At 50.7% G+C, this 22,378-nt stretch overlaps 1 protein-coding gene across 1 annotated transcript in view; it reads left to right on the top strand.

The window, feature by feature from the left end:
• The window catches only part of SH3RF3 (SH3 domain containing ring finger 3), a 376,150-nt gene extending 354,091 nt beyond the window's left edge, over positions 1–22,059 (top strand). Inside the window, exons 10-11 of the mRNA XM_034657262.1 lie at positions 11,337–11,671; positions 18,849–22,059. Of these exons, the coding sequence (XP_034513153.1) occupies positions 11,337–11,671; positions 18,849–19,017 (504 nt within the window). The 3' untranslated portion in view covers positions 19,018–22,059. The remainder of the gene's footprint in view (positions 1–11,336; positions 11,672–18,848) is intronic.
• The last annotated feature ends 319 nt before the right edge of the window (positions 22,060–22,378 follow it).

Here is a 22,378-nt window from a genome sequence, read left to right as displayed (position 1 = left end):
TGGGCTCACCTGGCCACTCACCTGGGCATGAGCACAGGGGACATGATCACCTCTGGATCTGTCTAATCAGGGCTGGGCAGAGGGAACCTCCCCAGGCTTCCAGCTCAGAGTTTCGGGCATCTTTTCGTGATTTTATTTGTGTGATTTCTATCTTAAAAGAGTGTCTGGTTGAAGTTGCAGATAAAAGACTTAGAGCTCATTTGAGACCTTAGGGCTAGAGATGCTTTCACCGCAGAAGAGAGAATTGAAGAGCCAATCCTGTGTCAAAGCTTCCGGCAAGAGAACATTAATGAGTGAAGCAAGAGACCAAGTCCAGGAGCGTTTGTACCTGGGGCTGGGGGAGGGGGGGCATGGCGCTGATGGGAAGGATCCAACTGCTGTGCAGGGCAGGAAAAGAAACCATAATACAGAGTCAAGGATCCCAAGAGAGGGCCCTTCTCATTGGGGAGGAGATAAGGAGTGCCAGTGCCCTGGACGGGTCAGGTGCAGGGTGACCAGAGCCCCAGCTGAGGTGGGTCCATGGTGTCTCTGTCTGCTTTCAAGTTCTACTCCCCACCATATTGTCACCATCCTTATTTACTGTGCTTTCTGAGAGCTGGAAAGGGCACCTGGTGCTTTCCAGCCAGCAAGCTGAGTGTGAACAAAACAAGGGAAAACGACACGGTTGGTGTGGTTTGCTTCTCGAAGTATTCCTGCCCTACAGCAGAGCCTGGGGTGTTTGTTCAAGCTGGGAGCTTCTGAGTGCACTGTTGCAGGGACCTGGAGGATATCCCTCAACCTCTCATTGCACAAGAGGCTTCCAGAGGCTCAGAGACATGTAGCTAGCTCTCGAGTCCTGTTCGATCTTTCTTTGTGGTGCATACCTGGACACGCGAGCCTTCCTCTGACCTCAGCCTGGGCTCCCGGAACACAAATGCTGGCTGAGGGCCCGGTGAATGCATGAAGAACACTGGCATACACCACCACCATCGCTGAGAATCGTGACGGCTACTCCTTGCTGAAAGCCTGCTCCGTGCTGGGCCCTCTGCAAGGTGCTTTACCTGGCATACTTGTCGGTCTTCTGATCAGTTCTGGGGCTACTGTCAATATCCCATCCTGAGGAAGCAGCCCAGAGGAGCCAAGAGCTGCCGGGTCACCAGGGTGGTGGGTAATGGGCCAACCCCTTGTTTTATGATCATGCAGCCCTCATTAGAGTTCTGTCATCATCGCTCTATGTAAATACCTCAGCGGCCGTCTATGAAGTGACTTAAACACATGAAAACCTCAGCAACGCATTGCACAGGGCCTCCCACTTATCAGTGCCATATTGGGATGACATGCCCTAGCTCTCGGGACAAAGCAATAGAGCTGGCATCAAAATTTGGAATCGAATCCTGGTTTTAAATCCAGGTGGTGCAACTGTTCTAGTTGATTACCCTATGTCTATTGATTACAGTCTCAGAGATTGTGTTTTTTCTATTGGGTTGTTTTAAAAACCTAAGAGCTAATGATGGCCAAGACTTAGTGCCCGGTTCATAGTGAGCTCTCAAGCAATAGTCTGCAGTATAATTAGTTACATTTTGTTGATTTTACATATGAGGAAGCTGAGCCTAAGAGCAGTTAAGTGACTTGTTCAAGATCAGTCAAATGATAAATGGCAGTGACACCCAGCTCCATCTATCTCCAAAGCTGTCATGATGTGCCATCTTCTTGAAGTTCCTCAGGAAGACCGTATCCCCTACTTCAGGAGCTCTTTCCTGCTGCATTGAATGTGGCTGGTCACCCAAAACCACTTGCCAGGCCCAGCTCCTGAGTGTTTGTTCTCTGTTTCTGAGTCTGGCAAACTGCTGTGATCACAGTGCCCACGGCTCTGCTTTGGAGGACCCAGATCCAACTGCCATTTTTCCTTCTGTCCATTCAGCAACCTTTTCAGAGTGCCCAGCACAGTGCCACAGGCAGAGCACTGAACAAAGGCTTTATTTAATGGTTTCAATCCTCAGGAAGAGCAAGAGAAGCAGCCGACTGCAGCAGGCATTTCTCCCGTTAAAAACAAAAGCTAGAGAAAGCACAATCAGATTGGCTCATTGTTGTCATCTGCTGCTTCCCTTCCCCGTGATTTTCATGAATTAATCTTCAACTTTGGTCTTTTGTGAGGGCAGTATTTTTGAAGATGTGTTTTAATGTTTAAGATAGCCAAAAGCTAAATGCACAATTTTCCTGTCTCTTTTAATTAGCTTGTAAACTTCTTCCTCTTTATTTATTAGAGATCTTGTAGTCCTCTGCCCTTTCTGAAGACGCACTACAAATTTATGTTGTTATAACCCCTTCCCTGTTCTTACAGTAACTGTATTTTCAAGAAGAGATGAGCCTTTCCCCATCAAAATTTTAACACGGCATAGCTTTTAATTACCCTTTCCCCATCTCCAATAGGAAAATTTCCAAACATAAAATTCTAATCGAAAGGCTTCCAAGTAGTCCCTTGCTGTCTGGGAGCCAGACTCAGTATATGAAGATAAGGATGCACCATGTCTCTTGATTTTTTATTTTGATTATCTAAAGGCTCCTCGAAGCCCCTAGTGCTGTTTGTCATGTCAAATCCATGTTCATCAGGCCTCTGACTGTCTCACCAGCTCCTTCTTAAATGTACAGCTGCAAGTCATTCTAACAGGCGTGAAGATTGATGCCCCCACTTCTCCAAGCTCTGGCCTTCCTGGAGGCCACTGATGCCTGCCCTGTGATGTTACTGACTGGTTGAGAATTGTTTGACCATCTTCCTAAACTGATTTTGCTTTCTTTATCGTTCTGTTTTATCAGCCAGAGCCAGCTCTGTCTGCCGTGACCATACAGCACAGAGCAAGTGCACAGCTGCAGGGCACACCCCCCCATCTCCCCTTGGCAGGAGCTGGTATCACCTTCCCTCCAAAGGCCCTGTGACTGTCACCATCACTGTCTTTGGTCCCATGGTCCCTACTCTGTCTGCTCACCCATGGCCGCATGCTGATGATCTTGCCACCCAGAGTCACTCACTCATGCTCTGCTCCCTCCCACCACCCCTGCCTCCAACACAGCTCCCAGCAGCTCCTTATGTCTGCCCAGCACTTCCAGCCCCTCAGCTTGGTCTCATGGTGCCAAAATATGCTGTCCCCTGCCTTTCTCATCTCATAGACATCTCCTGCGTTCCTCCCATACCTTCTCATGCCTCACTGGGACCAGATCACCTTCAAGCCCACCCCCTTTCATTATATCCAATCAGCCCAGCCCTCAAGGCCACCCCAACTGCCCCCCCTCTCAGACTACCTCCTCCGTAAGCTAATAGCAAAAATTCTTCCTGGGTAATCACATCTAGTACCATTATGTTCGAAGCAACAGATGAGAACTTTTTCCTTTATTATATTTCCCCTGTTAAACCAAAAGAAATACACATTTGACATAATGACTCAAACAAATACAAAAGTGCATCACACCCCTGTAACTATTAACAGTCTGGAAATAATATTTCTGTGCTTTCTTCAGACAGTCTGCAGATGCTCCCAGGTCACTGAGTATCCACCCATGACCTAAACATGACTCATGACCTGTGACCATCATCTCCTGCGTCTCAGCTCATGCAAACACAGAGTGAAAATGTGTTTGTGTTTGATCTTTGTTCTCAAAGGTACAGTTCTCAGCCACCTTTCTGACTTTAGCAGAGCACGTACCCGTCCACGGGCACAATCAGTTGGGGATTCTTCTTCAGGCTGAGGTTTTCCCAGACGATCAGAGCTGAGCCTTGCAATCAGGTCTGAGTTGACGTACTACGCACCATACTACCCACCATAGGTGGCCCGGCACTCAGTGTGCACCTGACCAGTGATTTTAAATGTTTCCCTGTGCAAAAAAAGAATTAAGAATCTGTTTGAGAGGAACTATGCCATGGCCACCTTCTTTCACATAGGATAACAAAGGAGACAGCCTGATTTAAACAACAACAACAACATGGTACTTGTAGGTCACATTTACAGGTTTACTTCATTTGAATGAAATGAATTGTATCCCTGCAAATTTTAATGTCACATTTTATAATCAAGTTCTATTCCCTTTGGCGTTTTATAATTTCACAGAGAATTTTCCATAATTTTTGGTTGACTCTTAACTGGTAGCTGTTCTTAATTTAAGCTTTAAATTTCTTTTCCCTTTTGCCAAGTTTTTACATTAATGTTCTGTAAAACAATTAAGGCACCTAGGGAGGCCCCTATTTTAATCATAACAGAAAAACTACTTTTTTATTATTTGTAAAATGTTTTACAGTTTTCCTATAATGAATGAACACCATCAGATATCTTTTTTTAAATGTTAGGTCTCCTGATGGTTCTTTTAAAGGAGGGTATAACTTTATTTTAGAGTGTGTGTGTGTCCATATGTGTTAGTGTGTGTGTGTACACACAAATTTTTTTTAATGCAACTCATAAGCTCTTACTTCTCTAACGTGATGATGCTCTGTTTATGTGCTGCGGGAGGCTTCCAGAATTGCATGTGTATCTTGAGAGCCAGAGCTTCTGGAATTACCTCACCTGGTGCCAGAAATTCTTGGCTTGAGCCTGTTCCTCTGCCTGGAGTGGCCTGCCTTGCTTGCTGAGCCTCTATTCATATATCAGCCCATGCACCTCGCAGTGCAACTAGGGATGACGGGCCCCACCTGGGACTGGTAGAGAGCTCAGACCCTCAGCCTAGAATCAGCACACCCGTGCAGACCAACACTCCCAAGCACGGCTTTAAAACCCATGCATGGGGGCGCCTGGGTGGCACACTGGTTAAGCATCTGCCTTTGGCTCAGGGCATGATCCCGGTGTTCTGGGATCGAGCCGCACATCAGGCTCTTCCGCTATGAGCCTGCTTCTTCCTCTCCCACTCCCCCTGCTTGTGTTCCCGCTCTCGCTGTCTGTCTCTATCTCTGTCGAATAAATAAATAAAAAATCTTTAAAAAAATAAATAAATAAATAAAACCCATGCATGTTCCCTGTGCTGGGCATTTAGTAGGTGCTCAACGAACCAGTGTCCTTGCTTCCTCACCTTCCTGTGAAGCTGGCCCCTTCTCTGCATTCTCACAGCACTATCTGCAGTCTTCTGAAATCATTAGCAGTTTGACATGTGACCATTGGCTTATAATTGATCCCTTCCTGGGTACTGGATCAGAATCACTTTTTTTGCCCCCATTTCAGACCTGCTGAGTTAGAATCTTTGAGGGTGGGGTCAACATTTACACTTTATCCAACTCCCTAGTTGGTTTTTTGTACCTGAAGTTGGAGAGCCAAGAGACCCCGTGTTGACCTGTGGGGTCTCTCCAAGGCAAGATGAGGGTTAACAGTGGGACACCTGCCTCAGGTGGAAGTGAAGTTATTTTTACTCATATAACAAAAACATAGTGGGAGCTAACTAGGTGGTGGGTGTTTGGCAAAAACCTAAAAATAGCACATCATGTAAACACATCATAAAAGCAGCCACACAATCAAATATTTGTGACATGCATTCATAGCTTAAAAAGCACTCTTCCTAGTCAAAGCAGAGAAAGACAATTATCATATGGTTTCTCTCATCTATGGAACATAAGAACTAGGAAGATCAGTAGGAGAAGAAAGTGATAAAGAAAGGGGGGGTAATCAGACGGGGGAACGAAGCATGAGGGACTATGGACTCTGGGAAACAAACTGAGGGCTTCAGAGGGGAGGGGTGTGGGGGAATGGGATAGACTGGTGATGGGTAGTAAGGAGGGCACGTATTGCACGGTGCACTGGGTGTTATACGCAACTAATGAATCATCGAACTTTACATCAAAAACCAGGGATGTACCGTATGGTGACCAACATAATGTAATAAAAAATTATTATTATAAAAAAATAATAAAAATAAAATATATTTTAAAAAAGCACTCTTCCATTTGTCACCTTAACAACTCGGTGTTGTCAGAGCCAGGACTCAGAGCTGGGCCTTCATGCCACTGGCCTGGGCTGCCCCTGTGCTCCTCTCCTGTTCTAGGGGCAGAGGAAGGGGAGGGAGGGAGGCCACATGGGAGGGTTGCCTGCATGGGGGGGCAGTGAAGGGCTGCACGGAAGAGGAGTACCCCATCACTCATTTTGGGAGAAGACAGAAGATGAGGGCGTGTTTCTCTGCAGATGTGCCTTCCACACGCAGGGCTTATAAGAGGGAGGCATTTTGTTCCCACACTTCAGACTGTTTGGGTTCCCCCCACAAGGCTGAAATGGCTGCACCGTGGCCTGGGGATGGAAAGTGACCCTCCTCCGGAAAGAGGAATGGAGGCCACAGATGAAGGCAGCAGAATGCCGGCAGGAAATGGTATAGGACAGCGGTGACTCTTTTCGCATATACCTACAACGACCCCGAAATTATAACAGCCTCACAATTCTCTGGGCCTGACCAGGCTCAGGAGAGTCCCTAATTTAGTGCTGTTCCCAGGAGAAACCCAGACAAGTCCATCTTTCTTTTAATAGACTTTTAGTTCAGATTAACCTGAAATGGTGTCCTCTAAAACTTCTTTTTGTCCCGTGGTGTTGACCCTAAAATGGATCCGCGAGTCTGTTCTCACCACCCAAGTGCCCTTCAGCAGATTCTTACCGGCATCACCGAGAACAGGGCGACCACCAGGAGAAGGGCTTGGCACATCTATGTCCTCACTCCATGAATTCTGTGTGTATGGTGACTGCTAGTTCACCAACTTCCACGGCAACTTGTAATACTTAAGGCATTAGAAGAATTCTGTCATGGATGGCAAAGGAGAGGGTTTTCCAGTCGTGGTATCAGTGTTTGGCAAAATCAAATTAAGAAAATGATCTGTCATATTTAATCGTGGGGAACTGAGACAGGAAAATTACTCATCACATTCATGCACCAGTTTCCAAACCACAGCTAAGGCCAAACTTCCCTGCAAACATGCTAAGTAGCTCCGTCTTCTCTTCCTCACAGCACGCCCCTCCACGGCGTGGCCCGTGGCTCCGTCTTCTCTTCCTCACAGCACGCCCCTCCACGGCGTGGCCCGTGGCTCCGTCTTCTCTTCCTCACAGCACGCCCCTCCACGGCGTGGCCCGTGGCTCCGTCTTCTCTTCCTCACAGCACGCCCCTCCACGGCGTGGCCCGTGGCTCCGTCTTCTCTTCCTCACAGCACGCCCCTCCACGGCGTGGCCCGTGGCTCCGTCTTCTCTTCCTCACAGCACGCCCCTCCACGGCGTGGCCCGTGGCTCCGTCTTCTCTTCCTCACAGCACGCCCCTCCACGGCGTGGCCCGTGGCTCCGTCTTCTCTTCCTCACAGCACGCCCCTCCACGGCGTGGCCCGTGGCTCCGTCTTCTCTTCCTCACAGCACGCCCCTCCACGGCGTGGCCCGTGGCTCCGTCTTCTCTTCCTCACAGCACGCCCCTCCACGGCGTGGCCCGTGGCTCCGTCTTCTCTTCCTCACAGCACGCCCCTCCACGGCGTGGCCCGTGGCTCCGTCTTCTCTTCCTCACAGCACGCCCCTCCACGGCGTGGCCCGTGGCTCCGTCTTCTCTTCCTCACAGCACGCCCCTCCACGGCGTGGCCCGTGGCTCCGTCTTCTCTTCCTCACAGCACGCCCCTCCACGGCGTGGCCCGTGGCTCCGTCTTCTCTTCCTCACAGCACGCCCCTCCACGGCGTGGCCCGTGGCTCCGTCTTCTCTTCCTCACAGCACGCCCCTCCACGGCGTGGCCCGTGGCTCCGTCTTCTCTTCCTCACAGCACGCCCCTCCACGGCGTGGCCCGTGGCTCCGTCTTCTCTTCCTCACAGCACGCCCCACCACGGCGTGGCCCGTGGCTCCAGGTTTCTGTCCTGAGGCAGCACCTTGCAAGAGCGCGTTTGTTGATCAAACATCTCCTCTGCTCTTGAGGCAGAGGAACACCACCATAGGAGCCATAAGCACTGTCATGCTGGCTGACAGCTGGGTCCTGGTCCTTTCCTTTGTTTTTTTAACCTGCTGGGATGTCACAGGTAGGGCTGTGGTTTCACCCCTGAAACTTCTAAGAGGCAGCTCCCCACCTGCTCTGGGCATGTTCTTGTCCTATTTCCTCCACCTTTATTACGTATGAGGAAGAGGCCAGGGACATGGACTCTGAATAGAGATGAGATAATTGGATAGAGTAGAGCCACCTTGTCCCAGGGTGACGGGGACAGCCACTGTGAAAACGCTTTCCTACACGGAGCCCCTTTGACTGGGACACTGGCCGGCATCTCTCATGGCAGGTGCTGTCCCACTGGCATGTGCGTTCTGACTCATGGACTGTTAACAGAACCCTCCGCCAGTGGTGCCACTGACAATCCAGCACGATGGCCTGGAGCAGTTGTCCTGCGCTGGGGCCCACACACGTGTTCGCTGGTAGAGTGTCCAGGCTTCCCACTCTGTCCCGGAGGCCCACTGGCCTGACGCCAGGACTGGTCTGCACCTTCCCCCATGGTCTGTCCCAGCGAGGCCCAGCCCAAGACGGCGGCAGCAAAGGCAGGTTGGCCCACAGCCCCTCAGGAGCTGCAGGCGGCGCCAGGCGGTAGTTCGTCTCCCCTCGGGGCACAGGAAGGGCTGCAGACCCATTGCACACTGTACATAATTTTATGTCACTATATGTACTTCTATACATATACAATTAAATTACTTTGACTTGTCTTCAGCTTCATCATCCCACTGGATTGGTAACTGGAATGTGAGTATTTGATAGCAAGTAGCTTTTGTGATAGTTGGCCTAGCAGTGTCTGGGTGTTTACTTTGGGTGTCCACCTGGCTCCCTAGCTCCAGTGGGCAGCCTCACCCTTCCGGAGCACCCAGAGAGCCATGAACCACCAGACACCACCCCTCACACCTGCAGTGTGTCCCCCCACCTCCAGTGCCTCGGGTTAGGAAACTGTCATCATGAGGAGCCAGACACACGCTACCAGCTGCCAGCACCTCTCCATAGCAGTGGCCTCAGGAGCCCCAGCTACTTGGGAGACAAGGATGCCTCTGAGCCAGCTGTGTAGCACCCCCTCGTGGCCAAACTCGTGAAGCTCTCCCAAGTACTTGGATGTGGAAGCAGGACAGAGCTGGGCAATTTAGGGGATTGCCTTTCACTGTTTTACCCCACACCCACCTGCTCCCCACCAGCCTGGGGCTCGCCCATGCTAGCAATTCCTCACCAGGGACAGTATCTAGGACATCTACTTCCATTCTTTCTATCAATATCCATGCTAAGAGTAGAGAAAAACATATGGACTTGTTCATACTAAAGTGTTACTGGCTTAGCATAAGGATCTGCACATCCCTAGATACGTGCATTTTAAGAATATGTTGGCACCATTTAACCCACCTTCCCCCAGTAGCCTCTAACGATGCAGACAAGAAAGGTGGGAAGAGGAAATCTCCCCTCAGCCCACCTCAGGGTCTGCTCAGCCCTGTGACCAAAGCATGACTCTTTGATGGCCATTGCTGACTCAGTGGCTATAGTTTCAGACTTCCATGTGCTGCCACTGTCTTAAACCGTGTGCCCATATCCCCCTGCCACCTGATTTCCACTGAACATTAGAAAACTAAACTCTAGGGGCACCTGGGTGGCACAGCGGTTAAGCGTCTGCCTTCAGCTCAGGGCATGATCCCGGCATTATGGGATCGAGCCCCACATCAGGCTCCTCCGCTATGAGCCTGTCTTCCTCTCCCACTCCCCCTGCTTGTGTTCCCTCTCTCGCTGGCTGTCTCTATCTTTGTCGCATAAATAAATAAAATCTTAAAAAAAAAACCCACCTTTAAAAAAAGAAGAAGAAGAAAACTAAACTCTAGGGGCGCCTGGGTGGCTCAGGTGATTTTGCATCTGCCTTCAGCTCAGGTCATGATCTCAGGGTACTGGGATCGAGTCCTGCATCAGGCTCCCTGCTCAGCGGGGAGTCTGCTTGTCCCTCTGCCTCCCCACTGGCTCATGCATGCTCTCTCTCCAGTGCTCTTTCTCTCAAATAAATAAATAAAATCTTTAAAAAAAGAAAAAAGAAAATTCAACTAAGGTCATAAAAATGGTCAAATCCCAGAGCAAGGGTGTTTTTCTGAAAGCACTTCTGCATGTACACGCTTTCTCTTTGACTCACATACATCGTTCAATGGCAATGCTTCACATGCTTCCTTACGTGCTTCCGTGTGATCAGCACAGACTGAGGGAGGCTGACATGCCCACTCACTGACAGCGATACACAGAATTCAGGGCAGACATGGTGGCTGGTCCCAGCCACCTGAGGATGCTGCCCGGATCCTCCTCTGGGTCTGTGTCGCCACCCCAGCCTGTCTCTCCATTCTTAATCAAGAGCTTGCTCTGAGCCCCCCGCAAGACTAAGGAGAGAAGGTCCTTCAGGCCAAGGGAGTCCTGAGCAGAGCCTCCGGTGAAGATTCCGTGTGCCTCGGCCCACCGGCAGGTGCATGGCCTTGCAGAGTGTGGTGGGAGACCTCCTCGAGAACTGCGAGCGAGCTGGGGAGCAGGAGAGAGGTCTGCACATCCTAGTGGGGCAGCACACCGATAGCCCCAGGGTTGTCAGGGCCAATCCTTCTGATGATGTCGCTGGTTTTGTGTGTGAGGAGCCGTGACATCCCATAACAGCCCTTTCTCTAAAAATAAGGAAGCACCTGCTGGGGAAGAGGTCTTATCAGGATATTTTCCACTGAGGGAATTCAAGGGGAGAGAAGTCGCCCTCACTGGGGAGCTGCCGCTTGGCTCTGGGACAAGCGGTCCTTCCCACCTGCAAAGAAATTTCTCAGGGAATATATGTGCTGTACACACACGCACTCATACACACCGCAGGGTTCCTGTGTGGTACAAATAATTCTGTGCAGAAGGAAGTTTGCATACAGTGCTGCCCAGGGTTTCCAAACAAAGACGAGTCCGGGGTACATGGGCTTTGGTTCTATAAACACAGGCGTTGAGGGAGCTGATCTCAGGAAGCCTGATGTGGAATCATTTCACTCCCCTCTACGGTAAAAAGAAGCAAATTATGTTGACTGCTGGCTCTACCGACATGGCAAGTGAAGCTGCCCATCTGGGATGGTCCTGCGATGGCGAGGGGGGTGTGTTGTCGGGAAGGGTCCCCCACGTCATTCTCTCCTGGGAGCAGTGCCTTCTGGCCTGCCGCTGGACCTCCTGGTCTGTTCTGGGCACTTGGACCAGGTTTGGGGAAAGAAAGGAAAACACGAGTTGGAGAAACTTTCAGTCTTAGCTCTGTTTTCTTCCTCTAACCAGCTTTATGAGATTATGTTTAAAGTTTCTAAATAAGATTATACTTCCCTCCCCACTCACTAACAACAAGGGCATTTAGGAGTATTAACCCACTGGATTTCAATTCTATGTGTCTTTCCAGAAAGAGAAGAAGAGTGGGCTGCTGAAGCTTCTCGCTGGGGCATCCACCAAGAAGAAATCTCGCTCCCCGCCGTCCATCTCTCCAACCCACGACCCCCAAGTGGCGGTGGACACCTCACTCCAGGGTGCAGTAGGGCCTGAAGTGTCCTCACTGTCCATCCATGGCAGGGCAGGGTCCTGCCCCATAGAGAGTGAGATGCAGGGGGCCGTGGGGATGGAGCCACTGCACAGAAAGGCGGGCTCCTTGGATCTGAACTTCTCCTCATCCCCCTCCAGGCAAGCACCTCTCTCCATGGCTGCCATCCGTCCCGAGCCCAAGCCTTTGTCCAGGGAGAGGTAAGGGGGAGGGTGGGCTCATGTCCTCTGGCACCTTGGTGTGGGCTGGTCTCTGAGACTGGAGCCATTGAGGGAAACAGTGACAATGGGCATGTTCTGCAGATTAAATTTACCAAACGTCCCGCTTACCCACATCTACTCAGCTCCTGAGCTTGGCTGGTGAGCATCAGATAAAACACATTTGGCAATTAAGGGGAGCATATTTCACATTCTGAATCCACCTGGGTCCTGAGTTCGTGATTTACAAGGGATTCATCAGGACATTTGGCAGAACTGAGGGAGTACTGAGCCCAAAGAATGGGCAACGATGTTAGCGAGGGACTACATCCCCTCAACCCTGTGGGAAACCCAGTTTGGCTTCAAGGTATATATTCTGTTAGGTTGAACCATACAAAATTGCCAATATTCATTTGTTTTTACCAAAACCAGAAATTTCACAGGTAAGCCTAGAGTCTTACAGAGCAACAAACTGACTCGACCGGGAAGCAGGCCTCTGGTGCTTGAACTTTACGATGAGTCGGAGGCTGATGTCCTGCTCAGTGGATGGGCCCCTTTGAGGTAGTCCTTCGAGAGCTCAAATAAGGGTTGGAAGGCACTGCAGAGAGAGGGGATGGTGTCAAATTAGGACAGCAGGGAAGTACTTTCCCCTCTAAGTGCCTTCTCGTTGGAACACTGCTTAAATAGTAAAAATGTGAGCAGTCTCCCGAGAAAGCAATCTTGGTGTTTCTGTCAGAATCCCCCCCCCACCACCGCCCCAGCCACACTGACTGACGGCCAGCTCTTTCCCATGTCCCCCGGTGCCTGAAGCCTGAGAAGGCCACCACTGTCCTGAGCACCCACTAACCTCCAGTGGTAAGGCGGGGTGAGCTGAGTTTCCGTCTAGATGGGGGATGATACACCTTTTCTGTCAAGGCCCAGATGGTAAATTCACAGACGTTGTAGTCACAAGGTCCCAGTCACAACTACTCAACTCTGCCGTGACAGCGTGAAGGCAGCCATAGACAATACAGAAATGATGGGTGTGGGTATTCCAGTAAAACTCCACTTACGGACACTGAAATTTAAGTTTCATGTGATTTTCTTGTGTCATGAAATAGTCTTATTTTGATTTGGTTTTCAACCATTTAAAAAAATAACAGTATTCTTAGCTCTCGGACCACACAAATCAGCCACAGGCTGTTTTGCCAAGACATATCCAGACGATGGGCTTTAGGGCTGGCCCGAGGCTGTGGTGCTGAGATCCAAGGCCACAGAGAGGACGATCTTTCCAGGTGGTGGAGGGACAGCGTCAGCTTGTCACGGATTTTTGATAAACAGCTGTAGTGTAAGTCCACATTTACTCCTGCATTTAGAGTGATAGCTAGCATTTTTGGAGTGACATTTGGACACTCGACAACCAGTATGAGTCCAGCCATAAACACCTGGAACAGCCGTGCTGTGCGCGCAGCTTACCATCTGCTGCCATTGTTCCAAGTGTCTAGTGTGTGTTACCTCAGTCCTTACAAGAACCCTACGGACTCAGTAAGCCATCTGACAGACGAGGAAACAGAGGTTATTGAAAGGCGAAGTCACTTGCCCCAGATCACGCAGCAAGTTAGCAGCCAAGCCAGGGATTGAACGGAGGGATTTCCGACCACAGAGCCTGGGCTCTGATTTGAGGAGCGTGGTCAGTAGTCGGCCTAATGTACAGTTTGCTCTCCAAGGGACCTGGGTGTCTCTGCCCCTCAAACAGTAGGCACCATGTCACAGCCCTGCCAGGATATCAGCATACGCTTCTGGGTCCTCCTCGGTCGATCACCACCCGTCTGTCCGAGATACACCGGCTGTTCAGACTCAGTCTGTACAGGACCCGTTACCGTGAGGTGCCTCCCCTACAGCAAATCCCCAGGCCCTGAGGAGACTTACCGCACCACACACACATACCACACACAGGCACACGCACACGCACAGCCCCAAACACACCCACCACACACGCATATACAACCCCCCAAACACGCACACCACACACCTGATACCACACCACACACATGAACACACATACCCCAAATACATACCACATACATGCATACACAACCTCCCAAACATACACCCCACACACACACACACCACACACCTGATACCATTCCACACACGCACACACACGTACCACACATACCTCACACACACACGTACCACACATACCTCACACACACACACACACATGTACCACACATACCTCACACACACACGTACCACACATACCTCACACACACACACACGTACCACACATACCTCACACACACACACACGTACCACACATACCTCACACAAATACCACACACACACACCCCACACACGTACCACACATACCTCACACACACACACGTACCACACATACCTCACACAAATACCACACACACCACACACACACACACAATTTCTCTTCCTCTACTTCCCTCTAGGGAGCCTCCTCTAACTTTGTGTAGCTCTTTCATGTCAGAACCTTCTTCCTTCCACAAGACCAACCCCCAGCTGCCTGTGATTTCTGAATGTGGTTCCCAGTCCCTTTGCCTCAGGTCACAAAGTGGTGAGTCCTAAGAATGACAGACCTAGATATTTCAAAGCCGCTCTCATATCTCCCCTAGGCTTCTGTTCTCTTCAGATCCCTCGACTTCCAGACTCCTTCATAAAAGGTCTTAAAACACCCTATTCTAAAAAATCATGGGAGTCTATGATTAACTAGAAAGTTCAGAGAATTACTCTCATTCTGTGAATATTCCATCTAATCAGGGCTTATTGTACCCAGAGACTCTTGGCACCCTGCTTGTCCCCAGCACGCTGTGCAGCTCATTAGTGATGAGAGTTTTCAAAATACAGCCTGAAACCAAACTACTGCCTAATGAGCCCCCAAATGCCCCCTTCCCTCACCCTGTGCAGCCTATAGGCTGCCTCGTGTCCTGGGGAGCCCCAGCAGGTTGGAGCAAGGGTTTAACAATGGAAAGGCTCAGTGTCTGGGCTGGGGTAGCTCCAGAAAGCACTTGGCCTAGGGCCCTGCAGGCTCTCGAATAAAACTTAGCTCGCAGCTGGAGGGGAGCAGCTGCAAAAAGCCTCCCTGCTGCGGAGGCCTGGGCACTCTGTCTGCAGGCCACAGATCTGCAGAGAGCCTGCTGTGTGCAAGGCCACTTTGCAGGTTCAAAGGTGGGAGAAAAGCAAAGGGCAGCTGGGGCTCAGACTCGAGGAGGTTCCCACCACCAGCACGCTGAGGAGGGGCCTCTCTCACCCTGAGCGGAGCAGCTGGGTTTTGGCTGCTGCATGTCTGCGGTGTCTCCTTTGTACAGCCTCCCCCGGATCTCTCCATTTCCCTCCTGAGGATTTGGGAGGACCCAGGGAGCTGCTCTCCAAACTGCTCACGGAGGAAGGAAGTTTGGGCTGGAGGGAGGCCGCCCAGTGAGGAGAACCATGGAGAACTCCCCCCAGGCCTACTGGGCCAGGCCTGCAAGTCAGCTCACTAGAGGCAGGCCCAGCTCTCAGGATACCTGTAGGAGCCAAACGCATAGGCCTAATGTGTAAACCAGAGTGCCCATTATTAACCCTTCCTCGGGAACCTAATCTTTGGGCCATCTGGATATATTAAGCCCTATGGACAGTGTATGCAGAGAGCCACATTTCTGGAAGGTACTTGGGGAACGCATAAGAGCAGTGTAGTTACGGGATCCAGTAACACTGTCTAATATTCCGTCTCCCTGGCAGGGATATGCCGACCCTGGGAGGTGCGGCGGAGTTCTTGGACCAGCCGCCCCACCACCCATCCTCTGGATGCCTGCCTCCGGGTTCTCTGACACTCGGAGAGGTTGCAGAGTGGTGGGTCTGAGAAATAGGCGCGCTGACCACTTATCCGCCATTTCACCCAAATAGGTGTCTTCATGTCTTTGAGCCCCTCTTCCCCCATCTACAAAGTGGGGATATACCTGATAGTTATAATATTTGTAAAACACATAGATCGATACCTGGGAAGTTGTGAATGCATAACAAAGAACAATAGTCATATATGAAATGATGTATGTAATGCTATGAAATGGTGTGACATCTAGAAGAACGGTGTGATGGTGCCTCCAGTCCTGCCTGGCGCCCCGACCCCGCGTTTGATTGGCAACGTCGTTTTTCCCACAGGTTCACACACTCGATGTATCCATCCTCCCCAATTACCAGCCTGTGAGTTGTTTGGCTTTGTTAGGATTTAAAAGCTTTTTGGCTTTGATCTATTATGTGTCATGGTAGGCAGAGTAATGGCTTCCCAAAGATGTCTATGCCCTGATCCCCAAAACCATGACTTTGTGGCCTCACATGGTCTCAAGGAATGAAGTTTGCAGGCACAGTAAAGGTTGCTGACCAGCTGACTCTAAAATTGAGAGATTATCCTGGATTATCTGGGCTGGCCCAGTGTGACCACAGCGTCCTTGTAAGTAAAAAAGGAAGGCAGCAGAGAGGGTCAAGGTGATGCAGTGTGAGGACTCGAGTGGCCCTTGCTGGCTTTGAAGATGCAGGAAGGAGCATCCAGCCAGGAATGTAGGCAGCTTCTAGGAGCTGCAGAATACAGGGGGGTGCATCCCCTAGAGCCTCTAGAAGGAATGCATCCTATGAGACTATATTTGATGTCTGACTTAGAGAACTGTGAGTAACAAAGTTGTGCTGAATTATGCCACTGAGTTTGCGGAAATCTGTTACAGCAGCAATAAGCAACTAAGACGTGTGTTGGTATTAGAGTTTAGTGTTCAGGATATAGACATACGCTTCTTTCCAAGTTCCTAGAAGGACCCTGCTCTGCAATGACCCCATTCTACCAGCCTGGGGACCACACGTCCTCAACAGCACTGAAGCAACTGCTCTGAAGAGCCTGTGCCTCAGAGAGCCCCCCGTGACCCCCGTTGTTGGGAGGGGAGCAGGTGACCAGGAGGAGGACACGCCACACCTCACATGTAAAGCAAATTTCAATGGGCAGTGGGAGGAATTCATTCTGATTTTGAGCCTTCGGATGTCCTGAGTTTTATGTCTGAAAACGATCTGTGGTTGACATAACCTTAACTCAGCCCAGGGAAGTCTCTTCTGAGTTATGACGCCACAGCCATAACACGGGAGTAGCTCTTGTCCTTAACTGTCCATTTGGTTCTTTGTGTCTAGAACAGGGGGTATCAGTTACTTTCATGCAGCAGGAAAAATAGCTCAGCGTCTTGGAATGATCTGGACAGGAACGTTAAATGCTCGACTCTTGTACAAAAGGCCCACATCATCCATCTGGGCTCATTAAATCGCTGAATTGCTCAGAAGCACCAAATTACTTTTTTTCTAGCAAATTACATTTTCAGAGTTGCTTGCTGCTTCACATCTGGCAGTTGAGGCAAAAGCCAAAACTTGTGTTTGAAGCCTGAGAAATCATGTCACTCTTTGCCTTTTCTTCCTCAGGGAAGAGAAGGAGGCAGGGCTTTGGAGAAGACGTGGAGGGTGGCAGAGAGCCACAGGCAGGGCCAGCACTGGTCTCTGCCGTCACGCACACAGCCTGGGTGCCGGACATGTGGGAATGGTGTGGCCTGTGCCACGCTGGCTGATCTCACAGATCTCACAGACACAGAGGCCATCTGTCCATGGGGAGTAGCTGCAGGCAGCCATTTGCAGAGATTCTGGGCTGGGAGGAAGGAGAGAGGCATACTGTCCTTTCTCTCCTCCTTTATACCCCAAAGGTCCGTGTCTGAAGCCCAGGGACAGCAGTGAGAACTGGCTCAACGCTCCCACACCTGCAGCCGTTCCAAAGCACTTAGCTTGCCCAGCTGGCCCTGCTCCCTCAGCAATAGGAGCCCTGCTTTCCTGCCAAGGTGGCCTCAGGAGCCACCTTGCTCTCTGCCCCCTACTCTCACAACCTGGAACAAGCTGGGACCAGGCACTTCCCAGAGTGGGGCCTGGGTCTTCTCTGCCTGTGCATCATCCCCCAGCCTCCAGAGTACCAACCCCGGCTGCCCCAAACCGTGGCTTCCCTGTCCTGACCCCCAATAGGCCAACGCCCCAGGCCCTTTCCACAGGTGGCTGAAGAATGAAGACTTGTTCAGCACTTTCACCTTGACAGACAGCAGCAAGCAAACGTTCGTCCATAGAACTTGTTGAAACTCCACACTCTTGGACCCACCCACAGAGATTCATCAGTAGGTCCAGGATAGAGCCGGGAGTCTGACCCAGGGGTCGTGGAAACTACAGCCACACTTTAAGAAATGCTGATGTAGGACCTCCTTTGTTCTATAATGCCTGGTTTCTCCCAAACCAGAACATACAGGTCAGAGGCTCCACATAGAGAGCCCCTTGACAGTCCTCAGGAACGCCGGCTGCTGGGACCCCAGGATGATCTCCTTCGGGGGAGATTTGTGTAGCTGCGGCTGGTGGGCGAGGCAGGACCCTGGGGACAGGCCTTCACAGACAGCAGCCCAAGGAAAACTGAGGATAAAGGAACATCCTCCCTTCTCGCGCCAGCCTATGGGCCAGGACCACAGCCCAGGCACTGCCAGGGAGGAGAGAGCAGCAGGACAGTGCTTCCCGGGGCTGGCCCCTCTAATCCAGGTCAAGCCTGGCGCCTCTAAGGCCCAGCATCACCAACCCTCCAGTACATGGCTCCTCCCCTGGCTCATTTCCTATTCATGGGTGACCCAGTCCTTGAAGGCCATCGGTCATTCTGCTCCTGGGCCATTAGTCTGGCTGACATTCCTATCCTGTGGCCCATGGCAGACAGCAGGAGCTGAAGTGTCTGCCCTGAGCTGGGAAGAGGGGCCGTTTGCTGCGTGGGTACTGTGCAGCTGTGGGTCCGGCCACACACAACGCCCAGCCTCCACACCCGCAGAGGCAGCTGCCCTCTTCCAGCGGCTCCTCCCCAGGGGAGGCCAGGGTCTGAGATGGGCAGTCAGGCAGCAACGTTCCAGCTGCATGGATCAGGGTCCAAAAGGACACCCTGGGGAAATTATTTTTTTAATTTTAATAAACAATGAAACGGTTGTATAAAAATTAAAATCAAAGTAGAAATTTTTTAAAGTAGGGGAAGTAGCCCCAAAGTATAATAATTTACACCGAATGGAAATGGAAAAGAAGAGCAAAGAGCCGGCCCCAGAGGTCATCCTCCAGCCTAGGGTCAGGCTCACCCAATGTGGTGTCTGTTTCCCCCCAGGTACCGTGTCGTGGTCTCATATCCTCCCCAGAGCGAGGCGGAAATTGAGCTGAAGGAAGGTGACATCGTCTTTGTGCACAAGAAGCGTGAGGACGGCTGGTACAAGGGGACCCTGCAGAGGAACGGCCGCACCGGTCTCTTCCCAGGCAGCTTTGTGGAGAGCTTCTGAGGACGCGCTCCCCACACCCCGCTCCCCAGGCACAGGAAGGCTCCCCTGGATCCCCAGGGGGCAAGGAGAGGAAGTCAAGGCCGCAGAGGGTCCCAGGCCCCTTTCGAGGCTCCTGGCAATGCTCCCCTGGACGGGGATGGGAGCCGGGAGCCGGGGGAGGTGGAGGTCGTGCCTTCGCCCACAACCCCCCACCAAGAGCACACCCTAGCGTTGTTCTCCCACAAAATGCTTCCCTCTGCGTAAACTGTAAAGAAGGCTCTTTGAGAAGAGAAGCTGCTGATGCGGGTTGATTTGCTCTGTAACGGACTGCTAGGCGGCAGCATTCTCATTTGCTGCCCACACAAGCCTGGAAGCTGGGGAAGGGCCACAGGGCTTGGGTGGCAGGCACAGGGCCCAGGGCGCTGGCAGAGTGTCTTTACAGGCCTCCCTGGGCTTCTTGGAGGGGGTCCAGATTGCTCCATCACCTCTCTATATACCTCAGTCACCTGCCACCTGGCCACTCAGCAAGGGTGTTCCCGGCCCAGCGCCTTCGCCGGGTCCCCAGAGTCCCTGGGGCAGCCCAGCACGCAGCTCCTGTTGGAGGCACGAGATCGCACTTGGCTTTGTTTCCTACCCATGTTATAAGTCACACGTTTTGTTTTGCCGCTACTGTCCCTTTGCATTGCTTCTTTCTAACAACATCTTTTTAAAGTAAAGCTGTTAGACTTTCTATATTTCTAATAGGTCATACATTGCCTATTTTTCATACATCTGGTGCTGCCTTTTTGTAAAACCAGTAATGACTTGGTTGAGCTTGAAAGAAAGAAATGTCTGAGCTGATATCAAGTGGGCAGAATTTTTATACGTACCATGTGAATTTTGGAAAACTCTGAAAAGCCCACGTACTCAACATCAGTGCTGGCCACTGCTCCATGGAGAAGAGGGAATCCATTTAAGTGGTTGGAGGGAGTTTGGAAAAAGCCAATTTCTTTAAACCCTTACCAAAGCCCCATGCTATGTCTAGACAGTGGTAATTATTATTCAAGAACTGAAACCATTTCAAGGAAGGGTCACTATAATTGCCTTTTGTGTGGCAGTAAAAAGAACATGAAGGTCAACCCCAGCCTAGAAAGGCAGAATTTTCCTTTTATTGCTTTAGAGAAAATTACTACGATTAGCATTATCAAAATATGATTTCTCAGTACTGAAATGTGCAGTTTTTAACCAGAGTTCAGATTTACCACCTTGTGATGGTTTTGTCTTTTTTTCTTTTTTTTAAATATATGTTTCCCTATCAGGCAGTACAAGTGTTGGTCTAGAGACTGGAAGTACAATGAGGAGAAAAGGGATTTGAGGCATTGCTGCAAACTTGCAGAATCCAAGGGAACCGGGAGGAGAGAGAGGAGGAGGGGCACCTTTGATCCTGGGACCTTGCCTGGGCGGGGTCCATCAAGGCCTCATCCTGAGCCCAGCAGCCCAGACCTCCCACAAACACAGACGGGAGAAGCCCTGTCATGCGGCAGTCTCATTCTCAAGAGAGTCAGACCTTAAGAATACATCCCTATCAGCTCAAAGTCACAATTCATAAGCCCCTTCTCTTTATTTTTACGAAGCCACTCAAGTTTAAATTAGGCTGACTAAATTAGCCTTTGGTAACATAGGATCCCCTGGTTTTCAAAGATGCAACAAAATCCAGAAACATTCCCTTGCCTGATGTGATGATGCCTTTGAAATACCAAACGCTTATTTTCAGAGTTCCTAATTTGGGGATGTGACTTGGCTGTTTGTTACCGCCAGGTGGCTACCATGCTGGTGGGATCACGCCTAGACAAAGGCTCTTCTCCTCTCTCCAGATGATCATAGATTTAATAGACTTGAGAAATTTGCTCCAAATCAAAGAAAGACAAAATCCAGCTTAAACCCAGGGAGCCCTGTACATGAGTTAATGACAACCAGAAGGTATCCATTTGCCATTGATGCCAAACTAGTTGCCCGCCATGCACAAAAATCATGTGCGTGTTTAAAATCATGCCATCACCAATAATGTGCGTGGATTAACATGCTGAGTGAGACACGTGTTCCCAAGGGAGACCAGAACTAACTCAGATCCCCAGATAATAAGGAAAGCTTTTTTTTAAAATGAAGGCAGTTACCAAGCAACAAGATAGACTAACTTGGACCTTTCTTCCTCTCCCAGCCACTGCCCACATGATGCTCGTGGTAGGTAGGAATCGCTGAACAGCCTAGTGACTGTGGGTGAGGCAGCAGCCCACCAGGGCCTAGCACCCCCTCACAGCAGAGAGCTGAGGCCAGCGTCCAGTGCCTTTGCAAGGCATCAGCTGGCCTCTCTTGTGGCAGAGTTGGGGCAGGCATTGGTATGACCTCAGGGAGGAAGCAATGCCATAGGCCAGCCATCACCAGGACATCCTTTGGGGTGGGATTCCCAGAAAGCAGGGAAGTGCATGACCAAACCCCACACTCTGGGCTGTTTTCAAACACATTCAGCCAAAAACATCAGCCTTCATGACCATTTAGCCCACAAAGAAGAGCAGGAGCAGAAGTAGACCCTTTGGGCCAACTTGCCCTAAAGAACAAACTCATTTTGGCTACGAAGATGAAACCAACGCCTTGTCTGAACCCTCACATTCGACCCTGGCCCAGCAATTTATACATCTTGGTTATCAGTGGTGTTTGGCAGCCAAGATGACGTGCTTTGAGGAATGCAGTAGAGTCCATAGTCACCACTGAGGTCAGAGGACGCTGACGTGACAGGGACATCTGGTCCACCAAAGGGCCTTAGAAGTGGAGTGGGGAGACAGTGTGCAGGCAATCCCTGCCAGCCTCACCACCATGTGAATGCCAGGCCCTGGCACCCCAAACGAGCTCAGCTGCCTGTCTGGGAAGTTCTTAATACTTTGCACAGTTCACACACACACACACACACACACACACACCGATGTTTTTGTTATACACAAATGTCAGAGTGTGATTTTGGAAGAATTGACAGTGATGACAAAATATGATGCCTGTGTTTCTGAGTCTTTAAATAAAAATGAACATGGAGAGGTCTTGTGTCTGGATAATGCGAGCAGTGAGGTTGGGGGTAGAGGCTGAATCGGCCCGAGCAGAAATGCCCAAGTGAGTAGGAGCATGAGGGGGCAGGTACCACACTGCATCCCTGCTGGCCAGCACGTTGGCTCACATGCCTACCACTGCAGAATGCTTCCATGTAGGGAGAACAGGGTGGTGGGCCATTAAGGAGACCAGGAATGTCAAGGCAGCCATATCCAGCACATGCCAGAGATCACTGGCTGGGCGGTAAATATCGAGCCACAGGCTGGTGGGTGTGCAGGACCTCTAGCTCTCCTCCAGTGGCTCATTT

Source organism: Ailuropoda melanoleuca, chromosome 4 (genome assembly GCF_002007445.2).
Source record: "Ailuropoda melanoleuca isolate Jingjing chromosome 4, ASM200744v2, whole genome shotgun sequence".
NCBI lineage: Eukaryota > Metazoa > Chordata > Mammalia > Carnivora > Ursidae > Ailuropoda > Ailuropoda melanoleuca.
The sequence above is the reverse complement of the archived record's forward strand: the minus strand, read 5'-3'. Positions and strand labels throughout refer to the sequence as shown.